We start from the raw sequence: 17,857 nt of genomic DNA on the forward strand, positions 1-17,857 counted from the left end.
TGGGCCCTGAATTCAAACCTTACCCTGACAACGATTCAATCTGGTCATTGGTCAGCTGTGAAAATAAAACTACCTTTTTTTTAATTCACTCATGGGATGTGGGTGTCTCTAGCTGGCCAACATCTATTGTCCATCCCTAGTTGCCCTTGAGAAGGTAGTAGTAGTAAGCCACCTCCTTGAACTACTGCAATTATTGTGCGGTAGGTAGATCCACAATGCTTTAAGGGAGGGAATTCCAAGATTTCAACCCAATGACAGTGAAGAAACAGTAATACATTTCCAAGTCAGGATGGTGAGCAGCTTGGAGAAAAGCTTGCAGGTGGTGGTGTTCCCATGTATCTGGTAGTTGGTGTGGGTTTTGAAGGTGCTGTCTAAGGATCTTTAGTGAATTTCTGCACTCTCTCTCTCTTGTAGAGATAGCACACATTGCTGCAATTGAACATCAATGGTGGATGGGATGGATGTTTGTGGATGCAGTGCCAGTGAAGTGGGCTGCTTTGTCCTAGATGGTGTCACGGTTCTGGAGTGTTGTTGGACTTGCACTTACCCAGCAAAGTGGGGAGTAATGATCACGCTCCTAATTCATGCCTTCTAGCTCGTGGATAGGGTTTAGGGAGTCAGGAGGTGAGTTATTCGCCACAGGATTCCTAGCCTCAGACCTACTCCTATAATCAATACCTTTATGTGACCAGTCCAGTTGAGTTACCGTTTAATGGCAATTCCCAGAGATGTTGATAGTGTTAGATTCAGTAATGGTAACGTTATTGAATGACAAGGAGTAGTGGTTAGACCATCTCCTATTGGTGATGGTCATAGCCTTACATTTGTCTAATACAAATGTTACTTGCCATTTGTCAGCCCAAGGCTGGATATTGTCCAGATGCTCTTGCATTTGAACACGGACTGCTTCAGTATTTGAGACGACACAAATTGTACTGATCATTGTTCACCAATGATTGCACATCCCCACTTCTGATGTTATGATGAAGCAGCTGAAGATGCTTGGGCCTAGAACACAACCCTGAGGAACTCCTGCAGAGATGTCCAACAACCACAACCACCTTCCCAGGTATGACTCCAACCACTGGAGAGTTTGCTGCCTGATACCCATTGATTCCAGTTTTGTTAGGGCTCCCTGATGCCACACTTGGTCAAATGTAACCTTGATGTCAAGGGCTGTCACTCTTACTTCTCCGCTGGAATTCAACTCTTCTGTTCATGTTTGAACCAAAGCTATAATGACATCAAGAGCTGAGTGGCCTTGGCTGAATCCAAACTGGGCATCACTGAGCAGGTGCTGTTTAGTAACACTGTTGATGACACCTTCCATCACTTTACTGATGTTTAGAGTAGACTGATGGGGCCATAATTGCCTGGTCAGATTTATCCTGCTTTGTATGTACAGGGCATATCTGGGAAATTTTCCACATTGTCGGGTAAATGCCAATCTTGTAACTGAATCGGAACAGCTTGACTATGGGATCGGCAAGTTCTGGAACGTGTCTTCAGTACTATTGCCAGAATGCTGTCAAGACCCATAGCCTTTGCACTATCCAGTGCTTCAAATCACTTCTTGCTATCACATGGAATTAACTGAATTGGTTGATGACTGGTATCTGTGACACTGAGGACCACTGGAGGAGGCAAGATGGATAACCCACTCAGCACTTCTGGCTGAAGATTGTTACAAATGTTTCAGCCTTATCTTTTGCATGGTTATGCTGGACTCTGCCATCTTTGAAGATAGAAATATTTGTGGAGCCTCCTACTCCAGTCAGTTGTTTAATTGTCCACCAGTATTCTCGACAGGATGTGGCAGGACTGCAGAGCTTAGATCTAATCCGTTGTTTGTCGGATCACTTAGCTCTGTTCATCTTTCTCTGCTTATGCTATTTGGTGGCTGCACCAGGTTGACACCTCATTTTCAGATATGCCTGGAACTGCTCCTTGCATGCTTTCCTGTGCTCTTCATTGAGCCATCAGAAGTGGATTGCTGTAGAATCCCGGCAATAAATTCTGCAAACTCACTCTTGGTGTTCTTCAACAGAATCAAAGCAATCCAGGAAGAAATTAATTCCGTCACATTAATGCTGGCAGAATTTAACTGACCATTGACTTGACAGGCCGAATAACCTGCTTGCACACTATCAGGATTCTATGATTTTTGTTTCAGAGCTCCAGTTCTGATGCATTTCCTGCAGTCAACATTTGTCTGATAATCATCTCGTCAAGTGTGTTGGAACATTGACTGGACTAAAGGCACTGCATAAAGTTAATCATTAGTTAAAATCCACCACAACAGCTGGAAAATTCAAAATCTGTTAAGAAACAGAACTATAATATTAATCGTGGAATCTGAGCGGCATGGTAGCTCAGTAGTTAGCACCGTTGCCTCACAGCACCAGGGACCTGGGTTTGATTCCACCCTCAGATGACTGTCTGTGTGGAGTTTGCACATTCTCCCTGCGTGGGTTTCCTCTGGGTGTTCCCATTTACTCCCACAGTCCAAAGATGTGCAGGTTAGGTGGATTGGCCATGGGAAATGCAGCATTACAGGGATAGGATGGTAGGGGTGGGATACTCTCAGGGTCAGTGTGGACTTGATGGGCTAAATGGTCAGCTTCCACACTGTAGAGATTCTATGATTCTACGATTCTATGCAACCATTAGATTGTCAAATAAAAACAAGCCTCGGACCAAAGCATAAACTAGCATGGATGGATCTTTAATTACGCAAGTAACATCAAGAGGGAGAAGCAACAGTCCATCTCTACCCGCCCCACTTAAACATGTACGGAGGAAAGAGGCATTGGGTGAAGATTGTTGGACAGTAGTGATAATGTCATCAGTAATCTAGAGGTCCAGGCTGATGCTCTGAGACTTGGGTTCAAAGCCATGGAATTTAAATTCCATTAATACATCTAGAATTGAAAACTACTCTCAGTGAACGTGATCCCAACAACCTTTATTTATTTATTTATTCACAGAATGAGGGCACCACTGGGCCGGCATTTATTGTGCATCCCAGAGGGTATTTAAGAATCAATCACATTGCCAAGAGTCTGGAATCACATGGAGGCCAGACCAGGCAAGGAATGACTGTTTCCTTCCCTAAAGGATATGTGTGAACCAGATGGGTTTTGTGGTCATGATTAGATTCTTGATTCCAGATTTTTATTGAATTCAAATTCCACCAACTGCTGTGGTAAGATTTGAATCCAAATCCCAGAACATTTCCTAGGGCTCTGGATTAACAGGTCAGCCATGATCTCCCAGATTTGTATCCAAAGTCCATTCAGAAATTAGGACCAATCAACAGTGGACAGACAGGGCCAGGCATATGTTAACTTGTGCACATTTGTGGCCTACGTGTACCCCCAAATCTTTCTTACACTGTCTAACTCATTCTTCTTATTGATTGATTCTCTTGTTTGAAATGGCAGGGGGGTCCTGGTGGAGTTACAAAGCACTTTTCTTTGTGCTGTAGATTTAAAAAACTTAGAACATGATTCATGTGGCTTAGAGACATATAAAAGTCCTTGAAACATCACAAAGTGCAGCGAACTCGTCCAAAGAGACCGAATGGCTGAGATCATAGAGTAGTACAGCACGGAAACAGACCCTTCAGTCCAACTTCACTATCGACAGCATTTGAAAAACACTGTAGAAATATATGAAGCTGAAGGTGGCGAGAGGGATAGGTAAAGTGCAGATTACATTTTGGATCATTCTAGCCAAGAAGCAGCAAACAGCATAGATCAAATGGGATCTTCCTGTGCTATAAACTTCAAAAGGTTCCATGGATCTCCCTGTATTACAGGCAGAAGTACAGTACATCTGAACATTAAATCTCATCATTTACTCATAGCCAAAGAGAAAATCTACAGAGTCACACCGTACAAAAGGGGGAAAGCAATTTATAAAACTGTATTAACAATGACAGCCTTTATCTAACATGACAGGCCAGGCTCACAGTGGGATCAAACCTTTACAAGAATGACACACTAGGTTTGTTAAACTGCGGATCTTTTGACAGCAGCATTTAGCCTCCCAACAGGAATCACAGAGTCTGTTCAAATCATAACCGAAGGTCGGAGGAGGAGACTGGAATTCAACACCAGAAACTAGGCTAAACTGATCCAAAAATGTGCAAACAGCCTCAGCACTGTCAGGGGTCACACCAGCAACATTAGCCCCAAGGAGATTTGTTCCAGAAAGAACACCTAATCCAGTGGTTAACTGCCGACATCAATTCCCACAGGAAGTATACCCAATACAGGAAAGCACACAAATCCTCCCAGGAACTTCAGTAGTGAAACCAGATGTCAGGAGCAAACACCTCACCATTCCAGGATGAAGACGCACAATGAGTGCACATAGTCACTATTTAGAAAGCACCACAAAAGTGGAGACAAGGGTCAGCGTGCAGCCTAAAGAAACTAAAATGCGACAAGAACAAGCAGCCTCAGGGGCAGCTGTGGTGCCAATGGAGGAGAGGTAAGACTCTGTGAGCAGTCAAGGTACTGAGTGCAAACTTGTCCCTGTTGAATTCCCTGCTTCAAGTGGAGTTAGCTGATCACAAAGAGTCAGAATTCTCCAAGTGGCTTCAATGTCCTCAGTGTTTATTTGTTGGGGTGGGGGGAGAATTCAACAGGGTTTTCGCTTCCATGACTAGAGCGTGCAGGATTCCTGAGGGGTACAACAAATGCATGAGATGCATGAAGCAGCACACCAGGAAGCTAAAACTTTTCAGCAACAAACAGAAGCAGGACATTACCATTTTCTTCTTCAAATGAAGACAGTGGTGGTGGTGCACTGTACTGTCGATGAGGTTCAGCACAGCAACCTACTGCCTTAATAACTATAGAACAGAGGGATTCAAGTGTCAGCTTAGCTCAGCAGGTGACATCCTTGCCTCCTTCAAAACCAATTTTTTAATTAAATTGTAATTCATATTTAACATGAGAAACACAGCAATGGCCAAATAGCCATAAACCAAACAACTAGATCCCAACAACTTTGATGATTGATGTTGGCTGAAGGATAATTATTGGTCAAATACTGGGAGAACGACCATACTGGCTTTTCACCCCAGTAAGCACCTTAGGATCTTTTTAATTCCACCAGCAAGGATAGGTGACACTCTATTTCACATCCTATTAAAAACAGATCCTCTGGTCTGAACGTTATGCTCACATTCCTGGAATGGCATTATGAAGCCAGAACCTTCTGGTTAATAGTCAAGCACAGTACCACTGAAACCACTAACATATGATGCCCAAGACTCACCACTTGAACAAGATACCAGGAATTATTTGTAAATTTCACCTGAAAAGAAAAAATGCTGGAGAACACAGCAGGTCAGACAGCATCCATGGAGAGGGAGCAAGTTAACATTTCAAATGTTACCTTACTGGTTCAAGTGTTCAGACAACAGCACAACTAACAAATGGGGGGTTGGATGCAGTGGAGAGAGAAAGCCATGAACATTCTCCATTGTGTATTTAAAAAAAGGAACATTTTGCAGTAGCAAGAGATTTAAAGGATGAATATCAATTAGCTTTCAAAAGATTAGCTTTGAACCAAAACCAGCAACTTTGCCTCAGTATTGATTCAAACACATCAGCAATCCAAAGGGTTAAATTTGCTGGCAACAGCAAGACCTCTCTCCTTACCTCCTCATCTGAAGTGTCCTCTTCGTACTCATCTCGTGGATGGGTCAGCACAGGCTGCTCCGGGTGGAGACTGCAGTCTGACTCGGCCAACTTTCCATTGTTTTCTTCTTCCTCCTTCGTGCTAACTTCAGGGATCTGAGAGAGAAAGCCACAAACACAACCAAAACAAAATAAGACTAAGGCTGTGCATATGGGTTAAAATGGACAAGCAGGAGATTGTTAACGAAACCATCAAACTCACTGGTTCTGTAGACCAGACCAGGCATGGACAGCAGATTCCCTTTCATAAAGGATACGAGTGCACCAGCTGACTTTTTAGTGGTGACAGTGTCGTTATCATCATTACAGAGACGGACCTTCAATTCCAGATTTAAAAAATAAAATTTCAATTTCACCAATTCCCGTGGGGTAATTTCATTCCATGCCCAGAACATGGTAATATCATCACTGCACAATCTTACCCTTAATAAGACTATGGCCAAGTGCAATATTTAGTTCGTTATAGACTTGCGAGCAAAACAAAGCAGGACCAAAAAAGACTACCCAGCATGTATTGTCCTGCAAGCTCTAAGTTGAAGTGTAACAATTTTCCTAACTTCAGAAACTTATAATTGACCAAATGCTTGTTAATTCTGAGTCATTCCAAATCTGATACAAAGAGTGCATTGGAAATCAAGCCCCACTATTCCAAAAGCCTATGTGCCTTATTCAAGCAGCAAAAGTGGTCAATTTGTTTCTATTTATTACAGTTAACTAGATCAGATTTTGACAAGGAATTTCAGTAAACTCAAAAATAACATTTGTGAACAAAATGTTTTCTTTCAATAACTGACAAAACTGGAGATCAACTAAGCTATTATGGTTGGGATGAACAAAAGCAAAATGTAACAGCTCTTGTAGGTCAAGGGCTCAACTGGACATGATTGAATGGGTTAACTTCTCACATTTCCTATCTGAAAACATCAGAATACAGTCAATATTATTTCAGTTTGGGTTGGAGATCTGTCAGACCCATGTGCTTAAACAGAGATAATGTTCAGCTTTCCAAGTTCAGGAGTCAGGAATACTGATTCAGCGAGGAATCAGTTAGGAACATTATATTTAAAACTTTTAGGATTCAATATATCATGCAAGATACATTTTCAAGATGGCACTGATGCAGGACAGCTCTCTACAGCAGAATTTACTCTTACATATCTTCGAATTGAGGTTTAAAAGATCAGAACAATTGTAAGTCTGTTAAAATGAGAAACAAGGTTTTCTTCTTCCCCACTGTTATTAGACTTCTGAATGGACCTCTCCAATATAATACTGACTTCAGTCTTTGTGCACCTTCTCTGCAGCTGTAACATTGTATTCCTCGCTCTGTTCCACTACACTTATGCACTTTGCATGGTATGATCTGCCTGTACGGCACGCAAACCAAAGCATTTCACTGCACCTAAGTACATGTGACAAGAATAAATCAAATCAAAAGCAGAGTGAGAGTTCCTTCCCTTGCAAGCCTCATCAGAAACTGCCAGTTTTCTTCTAACGCTCAGTTTTTGGGAGAGCCTGAATTTGCTATTTTTAGTTTGCATGTCCTTTTCACACTTATTATGTTGCAGCAAAACAGAAAACTCCCAAGACTTTGCTCAGCAATGTTCAGCACAAGAATCCTTCCAAACCCCAGTCTGTATACCTAGAAATTAAAGTCATTAAAAGAACAACTTTTTTCTCCCCTTTAAAAAGCTGTAGTCCACAAAGTCAGTTGACGTTTGCAAACAGACAATTCCCAGTTTTATTGGGCCTGTGATTTCTTACAAAGATTACCTGGTAAAGCCTTTGCAACTCAAGAATTGTCTCAATCTTCCATTTTTCCAATTCTAAAATTTGTGCACACAATGTAATCAAATTCTGAATATTTCATATACTAATAAGTAGGCAATCTAGTAAGGATAAATGATCTTTTAGGACTAAGCACAAAACCCAGGTAACAGAAATAATAAAAGGTAAAAACAATGACTGCAGATGCTGGAAACCAGATTCCGGATTAGTGGTGCTGGAAGAGCACAGCAGTTCAGGCAGCATCCAGGGAGAAGCTCCTTGGATGCTGCCTGAACTGCTGTGCTCTTCCAGCACCACTAATCCAGTCACAGAAATAATAGCTATGACAGTTGGATCATCAGCTTTCTGTTGCTACAGCCTACTCCATTGACAATTATTCCAGGTATTTGAACAACATGTGAGCAGCACAAACCCCACTGCTACTAGAGCACAAACACTAGGTATTGCACAGCGAATAAATCATCAAAGCCTGCCTACCATCTATAAGGCACAAGTAAATTGTGTGATTGAATAATACCTACATGCCTGGTCAAATGCAGCTCCAGCACCATCCAGGATATAACAGCCAGCTTGACTGGCATCTTATTCATTAATCCAAATGTTCAGTCCCTCTCTCACTTATACAACATGGCTCCAGTCAATACCATTAGCAAGATGCACTGCAGAATTCTCGAAGTTTCTTCAGGAGCACTGCCCAAATCTACAGCCGTCACCACCCAGAAGGCCAAGAGTGATGCTCCAAGGGAGATCCTTTCTAAAATCCCCTTCAACTCACGCACTATCCTGCTATGTAGAAATTTGTGGCTCAAATCCCAAATCTCCATTTCTGACAGCAGCACAGGTGTTACCATGACCATTCAGACAGCAGAAGCTCTAGGCAGAGATGCACCTTCACCTTACTGAGGCAAAGAGTGATGGGATGTTGTGGTTCTGTTCACTGAGCTGGGAATTTGTGTTGCAGACGTTTCGTTCCCTGTCTAGGTGACATCCTCAGTGCTTGGGAGCCTCCTGTGAAGCGCTTCTGTGATGTTTCCTCCGGCATTTATACTGATTTGTATTTGCCGCTTCCGGTTGTCAGTTCCAGCTGTCCGCTGCAGTGGCCGGTATATTGGGTCCAGGTCGATGTGCTTATTGATTGAATCTGTGGATGAGTGCCATGCCTCTAGGAATTCCTTGGCTGTTCTCTGTTTGGCATGTCTTATATTAGTAGTGTTGTCCCAGTCGAACTCATGTTGCTTGTCATCTGTGTGTGGCTACTAAGGATAGCGGCTCATGTCATTTCCACATCCATGAACGCCAACTAGTCACGAAACGACACGACCAGCTATCCTTAGTAGCCACACACAGATGACAAGCAACATGAGTTCGACTGGGACAACACTTCTATTATAGGACAAGCCAAACAGAACAGCCAGGGAATTCTTAGAGGCATGGCATTCATCCACAGATTCAAATCAATAAGCACATCAACCTGGACCCAATATACCGGCCACTGCAGCGGACAGCTGGAACTGACAACCGGAAGCAGCAGATAAAAATCACTATAAATGCCGGAGGAAGCATCACAGAAGCGCTTCACAGGAGGCTCCCAAGCACTGAGGATGTCACCTAAACAGGGGACGAAACATCTGCAACACAAATTCCCAGCTCGGCTAACAGAACCACAACAACGAGCACCTGAGCTACAAACCTTCTCACAAACTTTGAAGTGATGGGATGGCTTGCACTCCAGAAAACTTCTTCAAAAATCTCATCAGTCTCTGCTCTGTTTGGAAGCAAGCAATCAAACATTTGCGATTGCTGCCCGGTTGCAGAATTCTGTCAGAGGGAATCCTGGAATGTTTAAATTCTACCAAGCAGCTGCCTGAACCTATTACAGGGGATCTACAACACTAAGCCATTCATCCTAACTAGTCCATTCCAGTGATTATGCTTCACTTGAACGCTTTTCCACATCTATCATCACAGCTCCCTATTCCCTTCTCCATTAAACACTTGCAAAATCTCCCATTAAACACACGGCTGTTATTAGCTTCATTATGGGAACAAACTCTACATTTTCACCACTCCTCAGATAAAGGCATTTCTTCGGAATTCCCGATTGGATTTCTTGGTGATGATCTTGTTTTCATGTTTTCTTTCTGAAAAGAGAAAGCTTTCTCTCTGTATCCTATCAAAACTTTGCAGAATTAAAGGCTTCTATTAGGTCAACCCTCAGCCCCCTTTTCGGCAAGCTCACATTCTTTTTCAGCTGAGTTAAAACACTTGCATCACAAGCTTTCAGCATTGAGGAAACTGAGAACGAGGAAATCTTATAGCATAGGCAGCTATTCAGCTCATCTGTGACTGTGCTGGGTCACTAAAAAGCTATTCAATTAGTTAATTTCTTAAGAGCAGCGAGTGAAAGTATTGGAATGTAATATAGGTACACATAACTGTGCATCTTGCTTGAATTCAGATGTGACCGGTAAATGCAAACAGCTTCTGCAGACCTCCGGAGCCTTTTGCTTATTTATTACAGAGGGAATTCTTCTCCCAGAATCTTTAACAAGTCAATAACAGGAGAACTAGGGAGAGCAAACCAAAACACCATCCAGTTCAGCATTTTCCAAGTTAATATAACAAAAGAAAAATTACTGGTCTTAACAAGATGAAGGATCAGTGAAAGTGAGGTTTGATGGGTGATATAGAAAGAAAATAAATCCCCACCTGCTAAATACAGCGAGTTACAAACAGAAACCAAACATTGGTTGTACATTCAGGACAACAATAATTCCCATGGAGCAAAGAAAATTTGTAGTTATTGAAACTCACCTTAACATCCTGTTTGCTGAACTTCTTCATACTCTTCTCCTCAAGTCCACTGTCATCATCACTTTCTTTATCCTCATCTTCATCATCGCTGCTATCAGTCCCTGAATCATCCAGGCCAGAGAAAATGCTTTCTTCACTATCTGTTAGGTCGTCTCCAGCTTCATCAAGTGCTGCATTTTCAAAGGCAGAAAGCTGCAAAATAAAGATACAGGCTCAAAAACCCACAGTAAATGTTTCAATTTATCTCAAAGATCGCCCAAAGCAAAGTTCAAAGCAAGGTTTTCTTTTAATTCACTTGTAATGTGGGCATTGCCAACATTTATTACCCATCCTTAGTTGCCTTCGAGAAGGTGATTGTGAGCTGACTTCTTGAACCGCTGAAAACAAAAAGTGCTGGAAATTACAGCAGATCAGTCAGCATCCACAGGGAGAGAGAGCATGCTAACATTTCAAGTCAAGCTGACTCTTCAGAGCAGTCACGAAGTGTGCAGGGAGCAGCATTTTTGCAATTGTCAGCAGGTGGAGTGCTGGGGGAGGAAAAAAAAGAGTGCTGATAGTGCAGATTAAGTGTTTGGAATGCGAGAAGGGCAGAAGAAGGTGTGTCTAACTGCCAAACTGAAAAGAACAGACATTCCATAAGATCATGAAACATACGAGCAGAAATTAGGCCTTTCAGCCCATTTAGTCTGCTCTGCCATTCAATCATGGCTGATAAGTTTCTCAACCTTCTCCCGTAACCCTGGATCCTCAAGAACCTATCTCTGTCTCAAATATACAGAATGACCTGGCCTCCACAGCCTTCCGTAGCAATGAATTCCATAGATTCCCCACTCTCTGGCTGAAGAAGTTTCTCCTTATCTCCATTCTAAAGCGTCATGCTTTTACTCAAAGGCTGTGCCCTCAGGTCCTAGTTTCTCTTAACAACAGAAACATCTTTCCAACATCTACTCTGTCCAGGTCATTCAGTATTCTCTATGTTTCAAATAGATCCCCCCTCCACCCCCCCAAATCTTTCTACACTCCAAGTATAAACCCAGAGTCCTCAAATGTTCCTCAGCTTTTCATTCCTGAGATCATTCTCGTGAACCTCCTCTGAACATGCTCCAGGGCCAGTACATCCTTCCCGAGATATGGGGCCCAAAAACACACACTGAGGTTCTCTCCTTGGAATTCTTACACACTTGATGCAACTGCAATACGCCAACTTCTATGAACAGCCACAATTTATTTCAGCAAGTACAAGCCTTTGGATGATCTTAACACTCTTCCCAGAGGCTTGTGTTTGTCTTGGATTTGTTTTTAATTCATTCATGGGATGTGGGCATTGCTGGCTGGGCCAGCATATATTGCCCATCCCTAAGCGTTAAACTTCTTGAGTGTTGTTTGACCTGTATTAATTCAGACAAGAGGAGAGTATTCCATCACACTCCTGACTTGTGCCTTGTAGATGGTGGCCAGGCTTTGGGGAGTCAGGAGGAGAGTTACTCACCGCAGTATTCCTAGCCTCTTATCTGTTCTTGTAGCCAATGCATTTACGTGGCTAGTCCAGTACAGCTTCTGCTCAATGGTAACCCTTAGGATGTTTTGGAATCCAAGAAAGACTCTGTTAACTCACTTCTTAGGTTAGAATCAGTCTAAATATTATGGCACAGACAGCAGCACACAGGGGGCTAACACCTTCAACATATTATCTGGGCTGACACCAATTGTTATAGTTAACCTGAGAATGTAACTTTTTGTTTTGTTAAGAAAGAAGTGAAACTATCGTGGTCACTCTTAACAAACAACCAAGGTATTTTTCAATGTATAATTTCAGTTACATCACACTGTAAACTTTTGCTATAAATTCTGTGTCTTACAATCGTGTGCTCCACAACCACCTCATGTAGAAGCAGCGCCCCAAAAGCTAGTGCTTTCAGTTAATCCTTTTGGACTATAACCTGGTGTTGTGTGATTTTTATCCTTAGGATGTTGATTGTGGGGGATTCAGTGATGGTAACGTCATCCCATTTCCCTATCCCCATAACAGTTGAAGCAAACACTCCAAACACAGTATAGCTTTAGCTCCATCTTTATTTCGGGCCCTGGAGGAAGAGAGAACATTCACCCACGTGCACAGAGACAGCAGTTCTCAGTCTTCTCTTGAACAGCAGATTCTTAATTAACTACACAGTCACTTACAGGGAGCAGCATTCAAATAAGGCAACATCTGTACTGATTGGGTGACTGTTACAATCAGATAGCATCAACAGTAAAGATTAAGCCATCTGGAATGAAAATGCCTGACCTCCAACAATCACAATAATCTTCCTACATGCAAAATGACTCCAACCAGCAGTTAGTTTTCCCCCAATCCCAATGACTCAATTGTTGCTATGGCTCCTTGATGCAACATTTGGTCAAACGTACCCTTCATGCCAACAGCAGTCACTCTCATCTCTGGAGTTCAATATTTTTGTCCAAAAGTTATAATGGGATCAGGAGCTGAGTTGTCCTGATGGAACTGAGCAAGTCCTGCCAAGCAAAAGGATCACCTCAGCAAACTCTATGGATAAGAGCCATTGAACTGCTTTCCCAGTTTTTTTCCCTCTCCCTCCCTCAATAATAGCAATTTATTTCTTGTTACGAGTTCACCAGAGTATAAGCAGACAGGTAAATGGGGGAATTTTTAAATGCACTTTGATAAAATCTTTAACTTTTGTGGCAATACCAGGAATTGTGGAGCTTGATTTCCAGCATACTACTACAATGAGGAATAGCCTGTCAAACCCAGAGACTAAAGGCAAAATAGAACAATGATGTGGGATTTGGAAGTGCGCGCAAATAAACAGGTTTAAAATACATTAGATTATAGAATCCCTACAGTATGGAAGCAGGCCCTTTGGCCCAACAAAGTCCACACCGCCCCTTCGAAGAATAACCCAGCTAGACCCATTCCCCTATCCTATTATCCCTATATTTATCCCCAAATAATGCACCTGACCTACACCTCCCTGAACACAATGGGCAATTTAGCATAGCCAGTTCACCTGACCTGCACATCTTTTGTATTGCGGGAGGAAACCACAGGAAATCCATGCAGACACGGGGAGAATGTGCAAACTCTACAGAAGGTCACCAGAGGCTGGGATTGAACCCGGATCCCTGTCACTGTGAGGCAGCAGTGCTAACCACTGAGCCACTGTGTTGCCCATTGTACAGTGTGCAACAAATGCAGAAGGAAAATTAGAGGTCTCAAGAATTACAAGTAATCAATTTTGGTAATTTTTGGTAATGTTACTGAAGATTGGGTTGCAAGCTGAAGAAAGGAAAATATTTGAATCTGATATTTAAGGAAGGAAACATTTCCAAAGGAGGTTGAGTTGCAATATTGATAAACATCAAATAATGTCAACAAGGGACATGTTGGAGCTCCAAGGCTTTTTTAAATAAGTAAGAGGCTGGTTATAAAAACAGCGGTGTGAGCGGGGTGAAGTAATCCACACTTTGGTGAAATTCTAGGAAGAAACCAGAAATTGTAGCCTGCAGACAGAGTCATAGAGATGTACAGCATGGAAACAGACCCTTCAGTCCAACCCGTCCATGCCGACCAGATATCCCAATCCAATCTAGTCCCATCTGCCAGCACCCGGTCCATTTCCCTCCAAACCGTCCCTATTCATAAACCCATCCAAATGCCTCTTAAAATGTTGCAATTGTACTAGCCTCCACCACTTCCTCTGGCAGCTCATTCCATACACATACCACCCTCTACATGAAAAAGTTGCCCCTTAGGTCTCTTTTATATCTTTCCCCTCTCACCCTAAACCTATGCCCTCTAGTTCTGGACTCCCCTACCCCAGGGAAAAGACTTTGTCTATTTATCCTATCCATGCCCCTCATAATTTTGTAAACCTCTTTCAGGTCACCCCTTAGCCTCCGACGCTCCAGGGAAAACAGCCCCAACCTATTCAGCCTCTCCCTGTAGCTCAAATCCTCCAACCCTGGTAACATCCTTGTCAATCTTTTCTGAACCCTTTCAAGTTTCACAACATCTTTCCGACAGGAAGGAGACCAGAATTGCACACAATATCCCAACAGTGGCCTAACCAATGTCCTGTAAAGCCGCAACGTGACCTCCCAACTCCTGTACTCAATACTCTTGACCAATTAAGGAAAGCATACCAAATGCCTTCTTCACTATCCTATCTACCTGGGACTCCACTTTCAAGGAGCTATGAACCTGCACTCCAAGGTCTCTTTGTTCAGCAACCCTCCCTAAGACCTTACCATTAGGTGTATAAGTCCTGCTAAGATTTGCTTTTCCAAAATGCAGCACCTTGTATTTATCTGAATTAAACTCCATTTGCCACTTCTCAGCCCATTGGCCCATCTAGTCAAGATCCTGTTGTAATCTGAGGTAACCCTCTTTGCTGTCCACTACACCTCTAATTTTGGTGTCATCTGCAAATTTACTATAACTGTACCTCTTATGCTCGCGTCCAAATCATTTATGTAAATGACAAAAAGTAGAGGACCCAGCATTAATCCTTGTGGCACTCCACTGGTCACAGGCCTCCAGTCTGAAAAACAACCCTCCACCACCACCTTCTGTCTTCTAGCTTTGAGCCAGTTCTGTATCCAAATGGCTAGTTCTTCCTGTATTCCATGAGATCTAACCTTGCTAATCAGTCTCCCATGGGGAACCTTGTCGTATGACTTACTGAAGTCCATATAGATCACATCTACTACTCTGTCCTCATCAATCTTCTTTGTTACTTCTTCAAAAAAAAAACTCAATCAGCATATTAGAACAATAGTTAGGAACAACAAAATGACTGTTCTGAGGGACTAATGGATTGGAATAATGGAAGAAACAAGGAATGAAATTGCTGAAACATGGATAGGAAGAGTCTCTAAGTGGGGATACAAGGGACAGAGGTGCTGCCAGATCTGGTAAAGAGTAATGAAACAGATCAAATAGATCAGTGGAATGTGGATTTGGGAAATGTCATAGTCTATAACAATGCTAAAGATTCAACTTAAGAGTAAAAATTCATACAAAAATTCCAAAGGCATGATTAGGTCATGGCAGATTTCAGAAAAAAAACAAGCAAACTCATTGTGGCAAGGAACTTGGATAGATTGGCGCATAAGATTACGCAGCAATGTTTTTCTAAAGAATAGGTACATTCAATTTAAAATAAAAGTACTAGGATTCTAAAAAGAACTGTTTAGAGCTTTGCATGAAGGATGAATTTACCACATAGCTGAATGAAGGGGCAAAAATAGGTAGAAGGCACAATGTGTTTCACAAGGGACAATTGTGCAAGGAGCTAAATTTGTTGTGAGAGTCAGCCAATACTTTGTATTCAGTTTTCTGGAATGGGTCTTGAACTCTTGCCCTTCTGACTTGGAAGCAAAAGTGCTCCCAACAGAGTCAAGCAGACATTGTGACGCTCATTTCAAGCACAGTCACATTTCGAAGCAATTGTAGAGGTTAGCCTTAAGTAATTTTTTTACTACTTGAAGCGTGGCAATATAACTTCAAGTATCCAAGCAGCAGAAAGACTTTCTTGGCATATATAGAGTAACCCAACACCTTGAAATGCAAACTAGAGGGAAAACACAAGTCTCATACTCAGTCTCTTTTCCAGTCAGATGATCATTTGAGCACAATCAAATCAGTCTCTCAAGGTCCCAACAGCCACACCACTCCCCCACAATCACACACACACAAAATGTTTTATGGCACTCAGACAGACAAAGAAAAAAAACACACTTGCTACAATAAACAATGGAACTGGCCACTGCAGCTGAACATAAGAGATGCTCTATATCCAAATCCAAGGCCCTCAAACTGAAAGGCATGTCTCTAATAACCAATATCACCTTATACCAATTTTACCAGCACGTTCCACAAATTACAAAAACTTCCACAGATCAATCTATTCAAGTATATCTGGCATAGAAGCAACCTTGCAATTCAGAAGGCCAGCTTGGCAGGCAAAGTAGACAGCAATTTCGAATTGAGAGATGCCAACTTCTCTTAGTTTGTGTTGGCATTATGAGGAAACAAATGTATCTCAGGAGAAAAAGGTGATCAAAGACAAACTTATATTTGCATAACCCATTCAACAGAAAAGAAACCCCCAGGGTCAAACACCCTGCCAGAAAAGGGAAGCGAAGGAGCAAGGACTGAAAGCGTTCTCTGTAGAGATGGGTTTTGAGAAGATATTTAACAACATAGATACTTAACAACACAGACTAACGTGGTGTCTGGGGAACGGAGGGGGAATAGGGTACATCCCCATGTAGAACAACGTGGTTGGCTAACGTGGTGTCACAATTTAAGAAAGGTGGTTAAGGAAAAGCCAATGAACTACAGAATGGTAAGCCTGACATCAGTGGTGGGCAAGTTGCTGAAGGGAATCCTGAGAGACAGGATTTACATGTACAGGGGAACCGCGATTATCCTAATGAAACGGGCAGGCATATTTCGTTTGAATAATTGATTACTCGGTTAATCAATTCAACACCTTCCCTCTGGGGCGCGAAGTTCTGTATTAAGTTTGCTCCCCATTCAGGCTAGGCAGCAGCAGCACACCTCGCGGGAGCCTCCGCCCGCCTCCCAATCCCGTCCAAGACTGCTGTACAGGGCAATGCTGGGGAGATTAAGTGGGGAGGGGGGGGGGAATAGGGTACATCCCCATGTAGAACTCCAGGAAAAGTGTGTGTGTTGGGGGGGGAACAGTAGGACTGTTCTCAGCAGCACTTTTAACCACACAAAAGATGCAGTCAGTGTTGGACACACGTCTTTGATGTAATGTTTCTGTTGGGACCTCGAGATCTCCCTCGGATAATCAGATTTTCAGATAATCAAGGCTCCTCTGTACTTGGAAAGGCAAGGACTGTATAGGGATAGTCAACTCAGTTTTGTGTGCGCAAAATCATGCCTTACTAACTTGACTGAGTTTTTTGAAGAACTAACAAAGAAGATTGATGAGGGCAGAGCAGTGAACATGATCTACATGGACTTTAGTAAGGCATTTGACAAGGTTCCTCATTACAGACTGGCTAGTAAGGTTAGATCACAAAATACAGGGAGAACTAGCCGTTTGGTTACAGAACAGGCTCGAAGATGGAGGAGGGGGGTTGCTTTTCAGACCAGAGGTCTGTGACCAGTGGCATGCCACAAGGATCAGTGCTGGGTCCACTTCTTTTCATCATTTAAATTAATGATTTGGATGTGAACATAGGAGGTATGGTTAGTAAGTTTACAGAGGACACCAAAATTGGTCTTTTAAAGGACAGCAAAAGAGTACAAAGGGAAGTTGACCAGATAAGCCAATAGGCTGAGGAGCAGCAAATGTAGTTTAATTTAGATAAATGAGAGGTGCTGCATTTTGGAAAGGCAAGTCAGGGCAGGATTTATGCATTTAATGGTATGGTCTGGTGCTGACCAAAGATACCTTGGAGTGCAGGTTCATTATTCCTTTCATTATTCACAGAAAGATAGGATAATATAGGCGGCATTTGGTATGCTTGCCTTTATTTATCAG

The 17,857-nt window shown here is 42.4% G+C and overlaps 1 protein-coding gene across 1 annotated transcript in view; it reads right to left on the reverse strand.

The window, feature by feature from the left end:
- Nucleotides 1-17,857, reverse strand: part of bop1 (BOP1 ribosomal biogenesis factor) — a 170,338-nt gene that overhangs the window by 145,010 nt on the left and 7,471 nt on the right. Inside the window, exons 2-3 of the mRNA XM_072576465.1 lie at nucleotides 10,317-10,508; nucleotides 5,676-5,810 (exon numbers count right to left, since the gene is read on the reverse strand). Of these exons, the coding sequence (XP_072432566.1) occupies nucleotides 5,676-5,810; nucleotides 10,317-10,508 (327 nt within the window). The remainder of the gene's footprint in view (nucleotides 1-5,675; nucleotides 5,811-10,316; nucleotides 10,509-17,857) is intronic.

Source organism: Chiloscyllium punctatum, chromosome 8 (genome assembly GCF_047496795.1).
Source record: "Chiloscyllium punctatum isolate Juve2018m chromosome 8, sChiPun1.3, whole genome shotgun sequence".
Lineage (NCBI taxonomy): Eukaryota > Metazoa > Chordata > Chondrichthyes > Orectolobiformes > Hemiscylliidae > Chiloscyllium > Chiloscyllium punctatum.